Source organism: Frieseomelitta varia, unplaced genomic scaffold, assembly GCF_011392965.1.
Source record: "Frieseomelitta varia isolate USP_RPSP 00005682 unplaced genomic scaffold, Fvar_1.2 scaffold_213, whole genome shotgun sequence".
Lineage (NCBI taxonomy): Eukaryota > Metazoa > Arthropoda > Insecta > Hymenoptera > Apidae > Frieseomelitta > Frieseomelitta varia.
In genome coordinates this window covers 124676-142836 of record NW_025109895.1, presented here as the reverse complement: position 1 = coordinate 142836, position 18161 = coordinate 124676, and the positions used below count along the sequence as shown (strand labels likewise).

At 34.5% G+C, this 18161-nt stretch overlaps 4 protein-coding genes across 7 annotated transcripts; 2 read left to right on the top strand and 2 right to left on the bottom strand.

Moving 5' to 3' along the window:
• The first annotated feature begins 3823 nt into the window (after positions 1-3823).
• Positions 3824-16646, top strand: LOC122527215. Of its 2 annotated transcripts, XM_043651205.1 has the most exons (6): positions 3824-3836; positions 14914-15106; positions 15202-15410; positions 15604-15992; positions 16110-16284; positions 16350-16646. In XM_043651205.1, exons 2-6 carry the CDS (start codon positions 14965-14967, stop codon positions 16443-16445), a joined length of 1011 nt encoding a protein of 336 aa, XP_043507140.1. In that variant the 5' UTR covers positions 3824-3836; positions 14914-14964; the 3' UTR covers positions 16446-16646. The 2 variants fall into 2 exon arrangements, with proteins under 2 accessions (XP_043507140.1, XP_043507139.1); XM_043651204.1 differs by lacking the exon at positions 3824-3836 and having other exon boundaries at positions 14706-15106.
• Positions 10277-11096, top strand: LOC122527217 (28S ribosomal protein S17, mitochondrial). The gene is made up of 4 exons (XM_043651207.1): positions 10277-10450; positions 10513-10629; positions 10719-10795; positions 10864-11096. Exons 1-4 carry the CDS (start codon positions 10292-10294, stop codon positions 11036-11038), a joined length of 528 nt encoding a protein of 175 aa, XP_043507142.1. The 5' UTR covers positions 10277-10291; the 3' UTR covers positions 11039-11096.
• Positions 11310-14536, bottom strand: LOC122527212 (RNA polymerase II subunit A C-terminal domain phosphatase). Of its 3 annotated transcripts, XM_043651197.1 has the most exons (8): positions 14456-14536; positions 14112-14377; positions 13636-13939; positions 13331-13575; positions 12482-13232; positions 12236-12403; positions 11850-12129; positions 11310-11764 (listed from the first exon to the last, which is right to left on the bottom strand). In XM_043651197.1, the coding sequence occupies exons 2-8, from the start codon at positions 14336-14338 to the stop codon at positions 11496-11498; spliced, it is 2244 nt and encodes a 747-aa protein (XP_043507132.1). In that variant the 5' UTR covers positions 14339-14377; positions 14456-14536; the 3' UTR covers positions 11310-11495. The 3 variants fall into 3 exon arrangements, with proteins under 3 accessions (XP_043507132.1, XP_043507133.1, XP_043507131.1); XM_043651198.1 differs by having other exon boundaries at positions 11310-11761; positions 14112-14502; XM_043651196.1 differs by having other exon boundaries at positions 14112-14497.
• On the bottom strand, positions 16373-18141 carry LOC122527214 (snurportin-1). Its single transcript, XM_043651202.1, has 5 exons — positions 17839-18141; positions 17505-17757; positions 17255-17443; positions 16803-17174; positions 16373-16739 (listed from the first exon to the last, which is right to left on the bottom strand). Exons 1-5 carry the CDS (start codon positions 18009-18011, stop codon positions 16713-16715), a joined length of 1014 nt encoding a protein of 337 aa, XP_043507137.1. The 5' UTR covers positions 18012-18141; the 3' UTR covers positions 16373-16712.
• Positions 18142-18161: the final 20 nt, after the last annotated feature.

Genomic DNA, 18161 nt, shown 5'->3' with positions numbered 1-18161 from the left:
AAGAAAATACGCCTCGTTACAGACGACGATGACGATACTGTTTCACGCATCTATTTCTCCATGAACGACGACCAACCATCACACCCATCGTCATGCATCGAGGAAAGAGGAGACACGTTACGCGTCGTGCCCACTCGAGAGATCATCCTCTCCCTCCCTCGAATCTGCGCGACGAATTAACGCCAACATCGTGTTTTTTTCTTTTTTCCTCCACGCGGATGATATCTCTCGTAACAACCGGCAAGATTATTGTCGCGGCTGCGTTTTAGTTATCCATGGGTCCGTGTCAGATGGGATACCATGGCGTGTGTAATTATATTAACAATACCGTGACGTAACATTGTCATGGAAATATCAAGGGGACGTTTAAGTGGCGCCAGAGCGAATGGGGTTGTGAGCGATTGTCATAGCGTTGATATATATATATATCAGCGTGACCAGTGAAAATTTTGAAGAGGTTCTCGCTCTTTTGAAATATATCCGCTCTATTACCTCTTACGTGATGAAATAAACTTTTAACAACGATATTTTCAACCTATCCTAATTATCCGAAACATTATCCACACAGTCAACCTGTTATTTTGTGTATAATTTTCAGCGACGTTCAAGATGATTTGTTTGTGACAAGTATATACGTTATTTATCGTACGCATGCATATGCAGTGCTTGTTTTTTTTTTTTTGATACACGATGCATGCATACGCAATTATTTCGAAAGACATAAACGTACGCGCACTTGACAATATAGCAAGAGTTAATTAAATCTTCATAAACATCTCGACTAACTGTTCGAGACAGATGACGAAGCGAAAAGGATTTCGTTCCAAGTTAAGCTTGGTCTATTCGAATTCGAACGTGAAGCCAACGAAAAAAATTTTCCTCTAAAATAGTTTTCGAAACAAAGGTTTCTCTTTCTCTTTCTCTCTCTCTCTCTCTCTCTCTCTCTTTTTCTTTTTGTTGCACGATCGAGAAACGATGGAAACAAACCGAAGGACTCAACTGCAATCACGTCTGTGGAAAAAAGTATACGCGCCGTTGCCTCTGGGGGACTATTTCCCATTTTACGGTATCCACCGGGTGCTATAAACAAGCCTCACAGAAGAGAGAAAGGTATGAAAGGGAGAACCGTATACGGGGCTAAAGGAAGTCTTCGCGATGAAAATTTTGCTTAAAATGTGTATGTCTTGCTCATTGTTCGGTGATTCCAACGATTGACGATCGTAGTGAAAAGGCGATACGTCAGGGTACAAAAGACGCCAGACGAAGCTTCAAAGATACGGCATAAACTCGGCAAGATTCTGCTCTCTTTTGTGAATGATTCATAGAAATCGCGCGACCATTGATACGCGACGGCTCGTCGTTGAAAATGAAGCTGCCCGCTTGCCGTTTTCGTAATCGTACTTCACAATATTGGATAAACTGTTGGTCGCTGCATAAATTTCATCGGCCGTCGTCTCGTTATTCTTCTCAGCTGGAATTATAGTCTACCGAGTATTAAGAGGACCAGTTGGCAACGGTGTACGCTATTGGAAACAAAATTAGGAAACCGCGATCCAAGACAATAGAGACGATGAAATATTCGAACGAAATGCTGTACGCTGCATAGAGCGGTATAATACGATAGGGAATAGGAATTCTTCGAATCGAAGCACATAATCGAATGGAGGTACACTACCGTATGAAAATTTTCGACTTTTTACGAACAAACGGCAAGATACTTCAGAGGAACGTTCCTTAAGAACGTACCTATTCGGTTGCTGTTAGAAGACCAAAAGCGAGGATAGTCGGAAACTTTTGCACGATACTGTGCGTTACAGCAGCGATATACCGCAATCAGGATTACATTGGCAAAGTTCGAGGAAAACCTGGCAACCAGCGTAACTTTTTCGAAACAATCACGTATGTAAAAGTTGTACGAAATTGTTCCACCGGTTTATTATAATATAATTTAATCATTCGACCTGACTTTGCTCCAGCCAGCTGCGAGGCATGAAATTCCGCAAAAAAATAAAGACGAAAGAAAGAAAATGCAAGCATTTCCTAAAAAAATTTAATTTTCACGCTACGTAAGGATAAAACTTTCGTTGCAAACCTAATATAAAGGGACAATGGCCGAACGATCTGCCTTGGATTCAATAATCGCCCGATGATGGAAGAAGATACGTCGGTAATCGATTGAGTTAATCTTTACACAGATAGCCCGGAGCTGGGGCGATTTACGGTATATCCGGCGACGAGCGAAACGCGCTCAGTTCACCATCACCGCGTTCGTCGTTCGTCCATAGTTTTGCAAAGCTCGCGATAAAGTTCGATGGCCTAAACTTTTTGTCAAAACAATGTGTGCTCGGCGTGTCTCGCGTCCGTATTTCCGGCGTGCGGACGATAAAGTTCACCGATATTAACATCTTCGTCGGTGCTGTAATTTTCGCCCCGGGTCTGATATACTGCAGCGTTTCGTTGCGGCGGTGCCCGTATTACGACTAATATTTCTCTTCCGTACAGAACGAAAATTGAGTACTTTATAAGGAGCTGGGACATTAATAACTCGTACAGCCGGCTGGTATTTTCAGGACAGCTTAAAAGCCCTCGCCGCATCGATGATGTATTATATGCTCACAAAAGAACTGACACTTACTGCCACGTGCTTTCTCTTTCCACCCTGTCCGTCTGTGTACCTCTCTCGCGCTTCGTTCACCACCCTCTTTTCGTTCTCTCCCCCCCCCCCTCTGCCCCGCAGTTCTGTTGTTTCTGGTGTCGCATGAACCTACCCTTAAATCAATGCTAAACATTTGTTCCCGGATATAATTAAAAAAAAGAGAGAGAGAGAGAGACAGAAAGAGAGAGAAAGGAAAACCATTTCCCGATGCAAATCCGCTGCTCGTTCCAAATACAAGAGACGGAGAGACAGAGGGAAAGGATACACGATAGATTCTCTGGCCCGATAAATTCGATGAATCGTGACGCGATTCGTGACGACACGAAGTGTACACGATAGGTCTGCGCGTTCGGAGAACAATAGGCGATGATTGCAAAAACGACGTCGAATGGACAAGAGGGTGTAAAAAGCGTTGTAATGACGATTCATTATCGCAGCGCGTTTCTAACAGATTGGCGAGCTCGTAAGTAATTGAAGAGTCATCGAGCTACCTGAATTGCCACCTTATCGAACGTCGAGCAATAAAAACATTTCGTGTATTAATCAACACGCCTGCTAGCCTAATATTCAATTCCGTGCACCCTGTTTGAAGCTGTCGCATTTTTATTCCGTTCGATCTCCAAAAGTCGTCTCGCTTCTGCTCAAGATAATCACTATGAGCAATCGCGTTAGTTTCGTTGTTATCATTACGCGTATTCTATGAAACTTGCCACACATAGCTGAGGAAATGTAATTAGAACACAATCGTAGAACACCTTATTCATATTCCTCGATAATTTATCAAATTAGAACGTGCATAACGTGTTCACTGTTCTTACAATAGCAAAAACGAATATATCTCATCTATGGTGGATAATGCATTCTCTCTTCATCCCCGCATTTGCCGCTTGAATTTCAATTACGAGAATATTTAAAATCCCGTTTCCGCAGAATTTTACTCGTAAAGCAACACTTTGTACCTATTTCGCTTCAAAGAATTGTTGAAATGGCAAAAAACATCGCGGGATTAAACTCGAAAAAAAGATACGGCAAGAATTATTCAATCTTTGCGACAATAAAGGCACGCTGCTAGCGGTATTTACGTGTTTACGACGATAACGAGAGAACGGAAGATCACAATGCCGCGCGCTGTAGATTACGCGCGAGTAAATCGGAAAAACTGAAGCGGCGAATAAATAACGTATCGACCGATCATTAAGAAAGCAAACCCCCTAGCGGACCTATTGGTTGTTGAATGGAATCTCCAGGGGGAATTCCGTTGACTAGAATAAAATTGATGTCGGGGGAATTATGTAATCAGGATTTTTTTATCAAGAGGCGACAAGCTACGCGAGAAAGCTACTTGGCAGGCTCGTGATTAGGGGCAGAATAAATAAAGAAGAAAAGCAGCGAAAGCGTAGGGAAGAAGAGATCCTGGCGGGGTGTGGGAGCAGACCGGAGAGATAGAAGCTTTTCGAACTCTTAATTCGCCTGCGGCCAGCTCCTTCCTCGACAACCCCTCTCGATCCTCCGGCACATCATCATCGAAGAGGGGTTGAAGGCGTACGGCCCTGGTCCCACGTCTATGGTAACCATGGAAACAGACACGTAGTCGACGTCGACGTCGCCGTGTGGTCGTTGTCCTCCTCGCGTACGTAACGTACACGCGTGCACGCGCATATACGTTCCGATACGTGTCCGTGCATGGACATGCACGTGTTTTTCGAAACCGTGTACACAGGGGGTGGGAGAGAAAAAGAGAGAGTGTGTGTCTGTGTGTGTGTTTGTGTGTGTATGTGTGTGTATACGAGCATGTGGTACGTGCGGCCGTGCAAAAGCACGTCCGCAAATGACATTTGCGCGTGGTTGAGAACACGAGTTACGGTAGACGACGGTAAAACAAAACACGGAAAGGAAGGAAAAGTGGAATCAACGAAGGCACGTCTTCGAGATACGAGCACATCTTAAGTTGTCGGATACGGAGCAACCTTTGTACTTCGGTAAAACGTGTTAAGCACTTTGTCTGCTCGTTACTCATTCGTGTGTGTACAATGTACACATGTACACGAGCTGCGTCGGAATTATAAGTAGCTGACTGCGGTTCAGAAAAAGTAATGAAAACAGAACAAGGGAAGAAGAGTCGTATCTCTGAGCTATACTACTAGTTTTGTAAGAGATGTTTCAGAAGAAATGGTCCGTGTTTCGCGTCGGAGCGCGTTTCGAAACACATTCTCGGGAACGAAGAGGCACAATTTGGGAATCAAAAAGCAACGGATAGTTTTTTCTTGTGTCGACTGTTATGAACTGTTGGCTTGTCTGTGTGTACTTTAGATTACTTCTTTAAACATTGAAATTAATAATAAATTCCAAATAAATCCCAATCACTTGAGAGGCAAAGACAGTGATCTCAAAAGTATTTGGTTAAGTTGAAGGACATGCGTTGTCGTTGAAACTGGTTGAAATCGAAAGAGAAGCCCCACAGAGACATCCGCGGTAGGCAGGTAGTTTGTCAGGAACGATTTTAGAGAAAGTGACCACTGCTAACCACTAACTGACCGCAAACTGAACGCCACTCGTGGCAGGTAGTCGACCAAGGGATAGTTGTTAGTGATGTAGAGCTATTTCTCAACACCTTGATATTCGTAAAAAAAAAAAAGAAAAAAAAACGCGAAATGTAAGAATGGATTCTATTTTCGTAAAAAAGAAACGGTAGTTACTGTTCATTACATTGTGTTATGCATTAAAGCGGAAAATTGTACGAGAGACGAACGAAGCCGTACGTGGTAATATCATGTTGCAGCAATTATTCTTGTAAAATCTAGAGTCGAAGCGGATCCGTGAATTATGGCCTGTTTACGGCCTAGGGAAAAGCATTACCCACAGTGTAATAAATGTCCGCCACTGAGAGACTCACTCGAGGTGCGTACACATGCCCGATGCGATTAACGTCAAGGATTTCATGTCGTTCCCAGCTCGACTTCTCGTTTCACGGACAAGCGAATAAAAATCCACCGCCAACTGATCCTCTCTATTCGTAACCGCGTTTTTGACCGGGGCATTCGTTACGTGTTCCGCGCGCTAGTATTCCCCGAATGGGAATGATTCTCCCCGGCGGGGAAAAATGAGACGAAGACAGAGAGAGAGTGGCAGGGACGAAAATAGGGAAAAGAGGTGGAGATCTGACGTATTTTCGTAAAATGATCACGTCGTTAAAATGTATCTATCTAGTAGCAACGGCAAAATGAAAAGCGGACGTTTGAAATATTCGACTGAGCCGCGAGCCTCGTCGAGTCACCTATAAAAATAAATTGCGCTCGCCCGACTCGGTCGAACTAGAAATTTTTCACCAAGGAAACACATCTGCCGACATTTGTATCCTTCGACGATACCTCGGCCTTACTCCACACGGCATAGACAAACCTTTGTAGGTCGGAAATAACCCCCCCCCCCCCTCCCCCCGCGAAGTGGGTCTCATCCCCGGGAGGACACCGACAGGAAAAGGCTAAGCGACGATATCTCCTTTCAAGGATCACGGAGTGAGGTTTGAAAGAGAGTCAGTGAGGAAAAGTGGAAGAAAGGAATTCCTTCGGTTTTGTCGAATGGCTCCTCTTCCCTTCTACCAATATTTTCGACCTTTTACCGTTTTTCGAACTCGCTGTCTTTTCCCGGTACTTCCGCCATATTTCTATCCCTCCCCATCTGCCTCTTCCCCCCTCTACTTCTTCCTAACCCCTCTACCCTCTCTAAATCGCAAAATACAAACGAAAATTTACTATGGAGAACCAAGAGAGAAACAGAGAAGCGTGCGGTTATTAAATCGGGACTCGACGGTGTAGCGTTTCATAAATTCGTTAGATAGTAACTTTACAACGATAATCTCGTTTGCTCGAAACAGGACTGGTTTACGGGGCTCCTTCTCCTGTCAGTTATATCTTCTGTCTTGCAAACTTTCTTTTCGTTTTTTGTTTCTCTTTTTTTTCAAAATCGTCTAAGCCACACGTAATATCGCTTGAAAATTGTTAAATATTGCGTGACTTACCTTTAAATACCAGATAGATAAAATGAAATGCCGAATCCCGAGGATATTTGAAGATGTATATTTGACGTAGATATTGTGTGGCAATCGCATCGTAACTGCTTCTTGTATCTCTTCAGCGATTAAATTTGACTTGCACGCCATAATATTACCGATTTTTGCCCTTTTTTACGCGAAAAACACGATATTTCGAACTTTCCACGCGCCAAAAACGAAACGCACCGACGCGACCGTTACACTACAGACTTGATCGCAGTCGCTCGATATATCGATTGCGAACTCGCGGTACTGTGGCGCCACCTACGTAATTCGATCGAGCGCCAATTTCGTTTGTATTTGAACGCTCAATTTTTTTACTAGAATCTTTATTGCAATTCAAATGTTATAAAACGATGGCTGAATTACAATTAGCATATACGATAAAGACTGAAAGCATATATGTAAATATGTAAAGCATACAAATATACATATATGTATTCATAGGTGTTATTAACAGGTACATATACGTATTTATACGTACAAATATGCCAACGTAAAAATATATACTTATTCTATATCCACGTTTGCAAATGTTTTCATTTTCAAACAAGTTACAGCAAAATATAATTCTTCACGTCTAAATATATAATATCCACTTTATTTAAACGTAGTTTTGCTGAATAAGAAATGGAAAAGACTTCATAGATTTAGATTGACACGAAATCATATCGTTTGAGATAGAAACGTATGTTCTGATTCCATTTATATGGATCACGATTCCATAAAAAAGAGGAAAATAGAAAAAGCATTTTGGGAGTTTGTCCGATATAGCACGGGCGTACAATCCGAGGAGGTGGAGCGCGAAGTTTTTCGCGATAAATGCTTGGTGAGTATTATCGGCTAAAAAAGCAGGAAGAAACAGAGTATTTTGCACGCATTCGCTTTATTCTGTCTCGCAATCTGGAAAATGGATAACATCGAAGACGAGTTTCCTGCCTGCGTTGTACAAGCCGTGCATCAGGCTAACGTTAGCTGGCCTTTCAGAAATCAATGCACCGCAATAACCGAACGATGCACTCGGCATGCCTCGTCGCATTGAGCTTCGGCATCAAAAAGCTATTACATACAATGAAAATAGATTTCAAAGGCTAGCAACCACGTTCAGGAGACAGACAGGAGGGGCAGAGGAAAGGCGGGACAGGAGGTGAAAAGAGACAGCGGTTTATGCATGGACAAAGCTATCGGCCAGATGAACCGGAAGAGAGTGTAATGTCCCGTGACATTTTGTTTCACGTGCATCAACACCATTAAATCCTATGGAGATCACGTACATTCTATAAAATCTCTTTATGTTCTACTGACGCTCTTCCCGGAAGGGAACCGTTCAAAGTCATTGCACGTGCAACGAGAGCAACAACGATCACGTTGAAAGTAAAAGTGTTCAAAGAGCTTCTTCGACTTTTGACTAATACCATGGTCATGTAACAAATGGCAGAAAATCTTCAAATTTGAAATACAATAATTGCCGTTTGTACATGAATACGTTTGTAACAGCGACGATCGAAGATTAAAGAGTGTAAAAATAAGATAAAGCTAATAGCGTCTCTATTGTTTCCGATGATTAATCTGTAGTACTATATAGATGTCGAAATTTGAAAATAAAGCATCAAAACCTTCTGTTTCTCTTTTCAGCAACCATAAATCAGGGACCGATTACATATGTAAATATACTCTTGCTCACCCTTCTCGCCTTCGTCGCAGCTGTGCTTTCCGGAAAATTCACCCTTGTGACATGTTTATGCGTGAATTTATACACGTGAAAAATAAACATTTGGAGTATAAATTACCGCTTTTTTAAATCTCTTCCCTTTACTCTATCTTACATTTAAAAATGAATTCTTTTTTTATAACAAATACATTTTTATCTTATTTCTTTTAACAATCACAAGAAATAGTAAATATAATCTATTTGAATTTTCTTTTACACGCATACATTTGGCGTAAACTGTCTATACGAATAGTCATACATAACAAAACGAATTTAATTTATGCATTTTGACCGTATGTATATTGCGACTGATGGAATCGCAAGAGCGATCATATTTATATGTAAATGCAGATAAGTACACATCGGAAAAACGGGAATTGATGCAGGCAGGCTTTTGAATTAAAACTTGCATTGCGATTATATACGCTAAGCATAAACCGATGACATTGTTAATTTCATTATAAATATTCACCGTCAATAAATCGCATGTCAATTTTTGAATTATATACCGCGAACCTATACTTCCATAATAATTGCGTTATATTTTTAGCTCCACACTTCCGTTTTGTTTGAACACATCAAATATTATTTTTCGTGGTCCTATAAGCGACAAATTGTTAGCTCGGGGGAAAAAAAAACGAATTTATAGGAAGAAGATACACTGTAACAGAAGCAACAACTACAACCGACCCATAGTTGTTCCGATTTTTTCACCGACAATGGAATTTCCTGGCTGATTGACGACTCGGTCGCCGATTCACAAAGCGATCACCCGTGAATTCCCCTGCTCCTTTATATCCTGCAATAACAACACAACTTGCAGATGCCAGAGGGACATAAGTACATACATATACACACGTAATACATAGAACAGAAGAGACGAATAAAGGATAAAAGTAATACAATTCAAAATATTCGGTCTTGGTTCAAGACCTTCCATGATCTCTTTCTACAATACTCATTTTTCGTTCATTATGTCCCATGAATCTTTTCACGATATCTAATGATATTTCCTCTAAGCAATTGTCCAAAATCTGCAGCAACGATCTGATTATAAATGTTTGTGCAAAAAATGTTGTCTCCTATCAACTCAAACTTTTTCTGTATCGCTAGATTTTATTCCTTCTTCATGCGATTTTGACACATTGTAGATCCTTTATCTCCCGCCACAATGAGACAAAAGAAAACATGAAATTGTGACTGAAATTAAAAATTATGTCAAAATAAAAAAAAAAAAAAAAACACCAACCAAGTAAATAATGTGATGAAATGAAATGCAACACATGCACTTTTTTACTGACTCTTCCCTCACCTGAACTATGTATATTCAGTATCTATGATGTTATTAATTAAGGAAGCGCGTAATTGAGTGCCCCATTATCGAAAACTAGAGTTGCGCTGTTAGTAGTTGGAGATTAATTATTATTAAAGCCCATGGATCCCTGGAGTATTCTTGGATGCTGATGATGGTGAATCTGTTTAGAATCCAAGATGTATAAATGCTATACATATTTTTTTTCGTGTGAAACATAAATATATTATTGACTACTAATCTTCGAAATAATTAGCATAATTCTACAAATTTATGGTAAATTAAAAGATTACTAAGGAAATAAAAAATATTCTATGAAATATTGCAATTACTGAAACCAAGATTTACAACTAAAACTCTTTAGCTAGAGTACTTTTAAAAAATGATGAATGAAAAATATGAGTTAAATCTGTTAGAGTGCATATAGTGATTAATGAAGTAATTAAACAAAAATATTATAAAATCAATTATGTTACAAACTACTTTTCCAATCCATGCTAAGGTAGGTATAGTATATATATATATATATATATGTATGTATGGATGTATGTATGCATATGTATGCCTAGGCATAAATATCACAATTGTGTAGTAATGGCACACAATATCGCAAGAAAGCAAGCATTGACCTATTTATTAGGAGTATGTGTACCATCTTCTAAACAAAATGCTGCAAAAATACGAATACAACGAGCAGATTTTGATTCATATCTTTCAATGGTACGTAAACTCAAAGCATTTTTGTGTTTAGTTTGAGGTTATGTTTTCATTTTACATTTCAGTACTTTACCAAATATGAATTTATTTATGCCACCGATCCTCAAAAACTTTGCAAAACAGGCGATACAGTTTTAATACAAAGTTTACCACAAAAATTAACCCGCCTTATTACTCACAAAGTATGTATATTACAAAAAATGTATGTGTCATATTTTATTAATATTGTTATAATTTCTTAATATAATTTCTGTTTTCAATTTGATTGCAGATTGTTGATGTCATTTATCCATTAGGTGATATTACAGATCCTATCACTGGTAAAAAGGTTGTCATGGGAAGATATAGGTATATTCTTTTTTTGTTACATCATCTAAGATAATTTATTTAAAATTACAACTTTATATTTAAATTAGGGAACATATTGAAGAAGATGCTAAACTTTTTGGAGATTTAAAATCTATGTATAAATATGATGAAGCACCAGAGAGAGGAATCACAGCAGGCAAACGAGATTTTACAGATAAGAAAACTTATATAAAATATAGTGATGATCCAAAAGATTATGACCCATATGCTGTGAACCCATAACTCATAAATAATTCACATATATGTTTAATGATTAATAAATAAAGATATATTGAAAAAGCTTAATAATATATATAAAATTAGATTATAATAACAAAAAAAATACATGTTTATTTTATTTAATATTACCTTTTAAGAAAAAAGTTTTTTAATAAAAATGAATTAATTTTATATATTCATTATTTACATAATTAATATACAATCATAATTTTTTAAAATTATGAAATAATTATTAAAATTACAATGTATTACAATTACAATGTTATTTATGCGTATATTTTAAATTCAATCAAATACAAAACGATTTTTTTGTATTTTAGCTTATTAAATTTATACATTATTTTAAATTTGTTACAAAATTGTTTCCAATTATTTGGATCAAAATTTTGCGAACGTGCTGTTTTAAAAATGGTTGATTGTTAAAATGTATCAATGCGAAACAAGCAACTTTTGTAATAACTCATTCAGAAAGAAATTCTCTTTCAAGCGCTGCTCCCATTTCGTTCCATTCTCGTTCATCTTCATTATCCATTATTTCCAAATCTTCAACTGAATCTTGTGAATTATCACCGAAATCTAAATCATCAGGTAAATTTTCGCCTCTTCTAAAACGCGTTACGGGATCATCATCGTCATCGTCTGGAGTATCATCATTCTCACTTGAAGTATCATCCGAACTATCATTAGAAAGCTTCTTTTTCTTTCTTATTGGTTCATTTGCATTACTGCCTATTAATAAAATATTACTAGATATTAATGAAAATATTACTCAATACACTCTATTAATAAAATAAAATATATAAATTACACGTACGATCACGTTTTGGTGAATCATCAGAATCAGAATCTCTGTGACGAGTTTTTTTATCATGTTCTTCATCATCATTTATGTCCTCTGTATCAAAGACAGGTGCATCTAATTCTTGATCATCCATATCTTCTTCAACTTCTTTATCCATAATTTCTATTTCTTCTGGTGTGAATGACATTAACGGATTAATACTATTAGCAAAACTATCTCCTATATTATTTTCTAATTCTTCTATACGTTCTGGACTACTACAATGTGGAGGTGGTATTCTAGAAGCACGTGCCTAAAAGTATACAATTATTAATACAAATATGACATTTTTGTATTTATCATTTTTTTATCATGTTTTTATCAAAGTGTCAAGTTCGTCATGTTTATAGTACCTATACCTTTGCAGTAAGTGGAAATAGACGCTCATCAACATGTTCCCAGCGTTCCGCGCAAGTCCAAAGCCAATCTGGATTTACAATTTTTATATTTGGATTTTTCTTTGCTGCATTAGCTTTTGCTGTGCCAGGTCTGATAGCAACTAAATGAGTAGTTTTATCTGACAAGTCCTAAAATACAATAAATCATTAAAATCATTAAAATACTGTGAATATTAATATATTACTGAAAAAATATTAATATATTACCTGTGCCACTTCTGCACCGAATGCTCTGGCAACTTTATAAGCTCGACTTTGATGAAGTTTTTGATGAGTAGGTATTAGTCCACTAAAAGTTAAGTATACTTCTTTTAAAACTTGAGCCCGTACTCGTGGAATAATATCTCTTAATGATTTCCGTCCACCTTCTTTTTCTATAGTGGCATAAAATTTAGTATGAATTCTACGAAGAATATCTTCAAGATATAATAAGTAATCGTCATCATCTTCATCTATAATATTATTTTCATCTGGATTTTTATTTGCGATTTTAATATCTTGTATTGATTCAGATAATGTTAAATTTTCGTTTCCTCTTTCTGATGCTTTATCTTCATGTTTGTTCTCATTATTAGAATCAAGATTTAGATTGTCATTATTCTTGATGTCATCTTTAGTATTTTCATTTTTTTCTACAAGTTCATGTTCACTTTCGTTATCTTTATCCTTAATTTCCTTTTCCGGATTATTATCAATTTTATTTCCTTCATTTAACAATTCTGATGCATCATTTTTATCTGATTCACTTGGATTTTCATCATTACAAACTTCATTTATATTTTGTAAGTCAGGCAAAACAGATATATCATTTTTTTCTAGCCCTGGTGGTGCATGTATATCACCAGTATGACGAAAAAAGTGATAAGGTTTAACTTGAACTAAATTCCCACATCCTTGCCATACATCTTCTCTATCATCTATAATGCATACTAAATCGTCTCCACAAGGAAATAAAGCCCTATAGCAAGTTATTTAATAAAATATGTATTTATTTATAATATATTTTAATATAATATGTAAAATATATTATAAATATATTATAAATTATAATCGTACTTAAGATTAGCTGTTTTTGATGCAGGATCAAAACATTCGTCCCTTGAAAGTATTCTATGAGAAAATAATGTTCCATCTATATCCAATAATGCTGCTACAGTATGTGCATAATTCCTTGCCCCAAATGTACATATATGTAATTCATATAAACGACTCATTTCAGAAAGAAAGTGTCTGGTATTAGGTCTCAAACGAGTGTGATACCATGGAGAATTTGGTCCATAAAGTTGATAATGATAAACATCCTGAAAGAAATATGTTAGTAACCTCACCATTATTGATATACGCTATATGTATATTTATACCTTCATATTAGGAGGAACATTATCATTTGTTGTATGAACAATTGTTTGATCAAGATCCACAAGTAATGCTAACTTGCGATCACTCAAAAGACGTTGTTCATCTTCCTTTCCAATCTTTTCAGCCAATTCTGGACATACTTTTAATTCTGGAACACTATGTACCATTGGTACACTAGCTTGTGATATTTTTGTACTTTCATTTTCTTTACCAATTCCCTCGACTCTTAAATCTACACCACATTCAGCACATAAATCTTTCATTACAGTAGGATGTTTACATCCTTCTAATATCATGATCACTTGCCTGTAACATTAATCATTAATACGTATTAAGATAAAAATATAAGAATAACATTAGTAAAAAGAAGCTATTTCTTTAAATGATGTCACTTTAATAGAATTTCATACATATTAAAATTTATTTGTAGAATAAATTATGCATTAAGAAATCTCATAAGGTTAAGAACAATGTGTACCCAGGTTGAATTATATCTCCTTCTTTTGCTAAAATTTTTGTAATACGACCAAATCGTGTGGCCCGATATTTCTTCTCAGGACCTTTACTATCTTCTGTTCCTGGAATAACATTCTGATACAAAAACAACACTCTACCCGCTGAAATCATAGTATCCATCCGGACTCTCCATTTCAATATTTTTCCTGGTTGTCCGCCAAACGGAAACGTTATCTCTATTGTACCCATAACTTTCTAGTAGCTAACATTCAGACGTTAAAATGTTATCTACAATTGAAAGAAATTAAATAATAAATATCATTAAACGCCTAACGTTTTTGCGCGGGAGATGACATAAATACACACTGATGTTCAATTTCTCAATACTACTGAAATTCACATACACATGTACTTTATTACATATGTAGAAAGATTAAAGGCTATTCTCATAATTAAGTAGCATATTTTTAATTTATATAAATAAGAATTTCTTACTCTTCTAATAGATTCATAACTATTATTAATAATTCGCGAAAAATTAATATAGAAAAGCAAATGCGTAATATGTATATTAATAAGTCATATAAACATTATGTTACATAACATCAAATACATAATTTTTCGTATTAAAAACGGTTCGTCATGGATTTAAAAATTTAATATCATATAGTATGTAGGAATAATATACCATAAAAATAGTTAAATATGTAGTTACTTTAATTGTAATATTTAATATAAAATTTCCCTAGTACAAGTACTTAATGCTATATACATTTTATAATGTTTCTGTACGATTTCGATTCAAAATTAAAACTTTCAGACAGTAGTATATAATTTTTAATTAAGATTTAATTCTAAATTTATTTTCTTATGAAATGGAGGATAATATGGAAAACATATTGCCAAGTACTAGTAGTATAATTCACACAATACCTCGAACAAGAACAAGGCAACAATTTAGTTTATGTGCTAGTTCTGCTCCAGAAGAAGAATTTGAAGCTTTTGACGCATTGGAAGGTATATTAGTTATAATTGTCATATTGATGTTTTGAAATTTCTAAATTTAAATTTAACAACATCTAATACCTATGTGTATGCTTCATATTTTATAGAATTATTACATAAAACTTGGACTATTTTTGGAGTTTCCACTTTATTTAATTTTTATCAAGATGAAGTATATTTGAAACAATATGCAAAACGATTAAGAGAAGAAATTGCAAAAAATTTATCACAAGAAGATGTTACATATGATACAAAATTCTGTGTTATGGAAAACATATCATTAAGACCTAGTCCACTAGATCCACCACCAATAAAGGTAAAGTGTCAACAAATAAAGTGTTTAAAAGAATGAGAAATATGTTATTAATTCAGAAAACTTAAATACTAAAATTATGATAGTTTTTGGTATAAAAATTGATATTCTATTTTGTAAAATAATATCATTAAAATGTATAATTTTTTATTCAAAATATATGTATGTACAAAATTGTAATCCCTTGTTATTGCAGATTGAAGTTTATTCTGAAAGTAACAATAATGAAACAAATTCAAAGAAATGTATTTATAAAGCAGTACTTTTATCATGGAGAACAACCAAAAGTAAATTAACTACTAATTCTATAAGATTACCTCTCTTATTATGTCGTGGCACAGTTGGTGCTATAAGAACTGTCCATAATGTGTTAAGTCATATGTTTGATTGCATGATTATTGCATTACCTGTACATGAGGATGATTTAATATGGCTTGTTCCAATTATAATTACTCCAATAAATAAAGAAAAACAAACAAAGAGCGCAGATGAAATTCGTATGGAATATAGAATACCAGAACTAAAAAATACGGATACAATTACAATCAAGTTTCTAATTTTGGATTTAATAAAAATATTAACATTGTATGTTCGTAAGTTTTTAAAAAACTGTAAATATATATTGTTAAATACTATTTTATATATATAATAAGAATATAGAAATAAACTATATTTTTTATATTTATATTAATTTTCCTTTAGAATTATAAAGGATCAAGATGATGAAACAAATCTTGAAATTGCTTTTAATCTAGAGCATATAGAAAAATTTCGTGAACTTTTATATTCTGAAATGTTAAAAGTTGCTGGTTTTGAATTAGGACTATGTACATTATACAAGATTCATCTTCCTACAATTACAATAATGGAAAACAGGGTAAATAAATTACATTATCCATATTGCTTAATGTTTAGAAATATATTTGTATCTTTTTTTTTCAGATGAAAGTAATGAACACAGATACTATGAATCGTATTCTGTTATATTTAAACGAAAAAGCCCTTGATACGTTTCACACATTAAATCTTGAAATTTAAATTTTGTAACATATTGGTAATGTTTATAACAGTCTTTCTGCAATATGTGTATTTATTTTGTTTTTAATGTAGTTTTCTAAGTTTTAAAACATCACAGATTGTGTAAAACATTATTGTTAAATTTCAAATACTATTGCCAATCAATTTGTATAACATAATGCAAATTATATTCGTAAAATATAGTACTATTAATATCTTTTATATTTTATTAATTGTAATTCACTTCTTTTTTTAAGAAGCTCGTTTATATAAATAAAAAGAAAAATTTTAGGAATTTTCATCTGCAATATCCATCTATGAACAAAAGTAAACAAATGATTTAATTCTTCAATTAATACTCACTTTAAAAGAACTTACTTGATTTTTTGATTCTTCCTTTCTTTTCTTAGTTCGACTGTTAAAGATATAATGTACAAAATCTATGTAACCATCAGGTTGTTCATCAAGTGGTGATGGCATGGAAACACCAAGTACTTCAGGTAACATAAAAGGTTTTAACCACGTTACAAGTGGTGTACGACCTTTAGTATATTGTCCATCTTTATGATAAAATAATAAACCATCTAAAGGATATAAATTGGAAAGATTTGCTAATGCTAAACTTATATCAGTATTACAACTGATATTTGGTAAAGATAACATAGGATAATTATTTCTATATGTATCTCTTGTGTGCAATTCTTCAATTTCTTGTAATTTTGTTCTTAACCAAAAGAACCTAAATTCAGTCTGAAAAAAATAATTAAAACTTATTATAATATGTATAAAACAGAATTGATATTACTACATTTGAGAATAAAAATTCTTACATCACAGTTTATTAAAGACTGATTGCACCACGCAAGTACATCTAATATATAATATATCTTTTGTTGTTTTATCCATAAACAATCAAGAATAGTACAATTACTTCTATGTTCAAATGAATTACCACCAGGAAGTGCTGAACAGAATTTACTCAAATTATTACCTCGTTTGTTATATGCTTTCGTTATGCCCTACAAAATACAAAAAATATAATAAAACATATTAATTTTATTACTTTTTTTTTCAACACACTTTACATGCTACTAATAAAGTTCTTTTTCCTTGTGGACATGGAACTATAATCCATTTTTCTAAAAGATCTTGAGGTACTTCCAACATCCATTCAGACATCATTAATTGATTTGCATAATTCTTATTACGTTTAAAGGAATGATATTTCTTCTTATCAGTTTCTTGAGTTTCCATCTCTTCCTCGCATTCATCTTCAGAATTAAATGCTTTCTCTAATATACCTCTTCCAACATTAAATGCAATATCTCGACATCTAATAATGTACATTATTATTTTATGTTCACAAAATTTTTTGTAAACTGTAATAATAAATATATTTATACAAGAAACTTACTTTTTTTGAAATTGCAGCAATCTCAGACGTCTGATTTCTTGAAAAGTGTCAATGTTATCTACATCCAAGTTGTAATTATCTTTTTTAATTGGTTTTTTATAAAATACAGCACGTGGATTACTATTTTCTTTTTCGTATGTATCTATTAAATTATCCTTCAACTCAGTTGCCATAACTGTATCAATTTACCATATGAAACTTAAATTACACAACAAAAAGATGTTATATATGGTATTATTAAAAAACTTTTACTTGATATAAAATTTTGGACAAAGCTGTCCAAATATATTTCTGTAGTAAATTCAAATAATTTAATAACAATG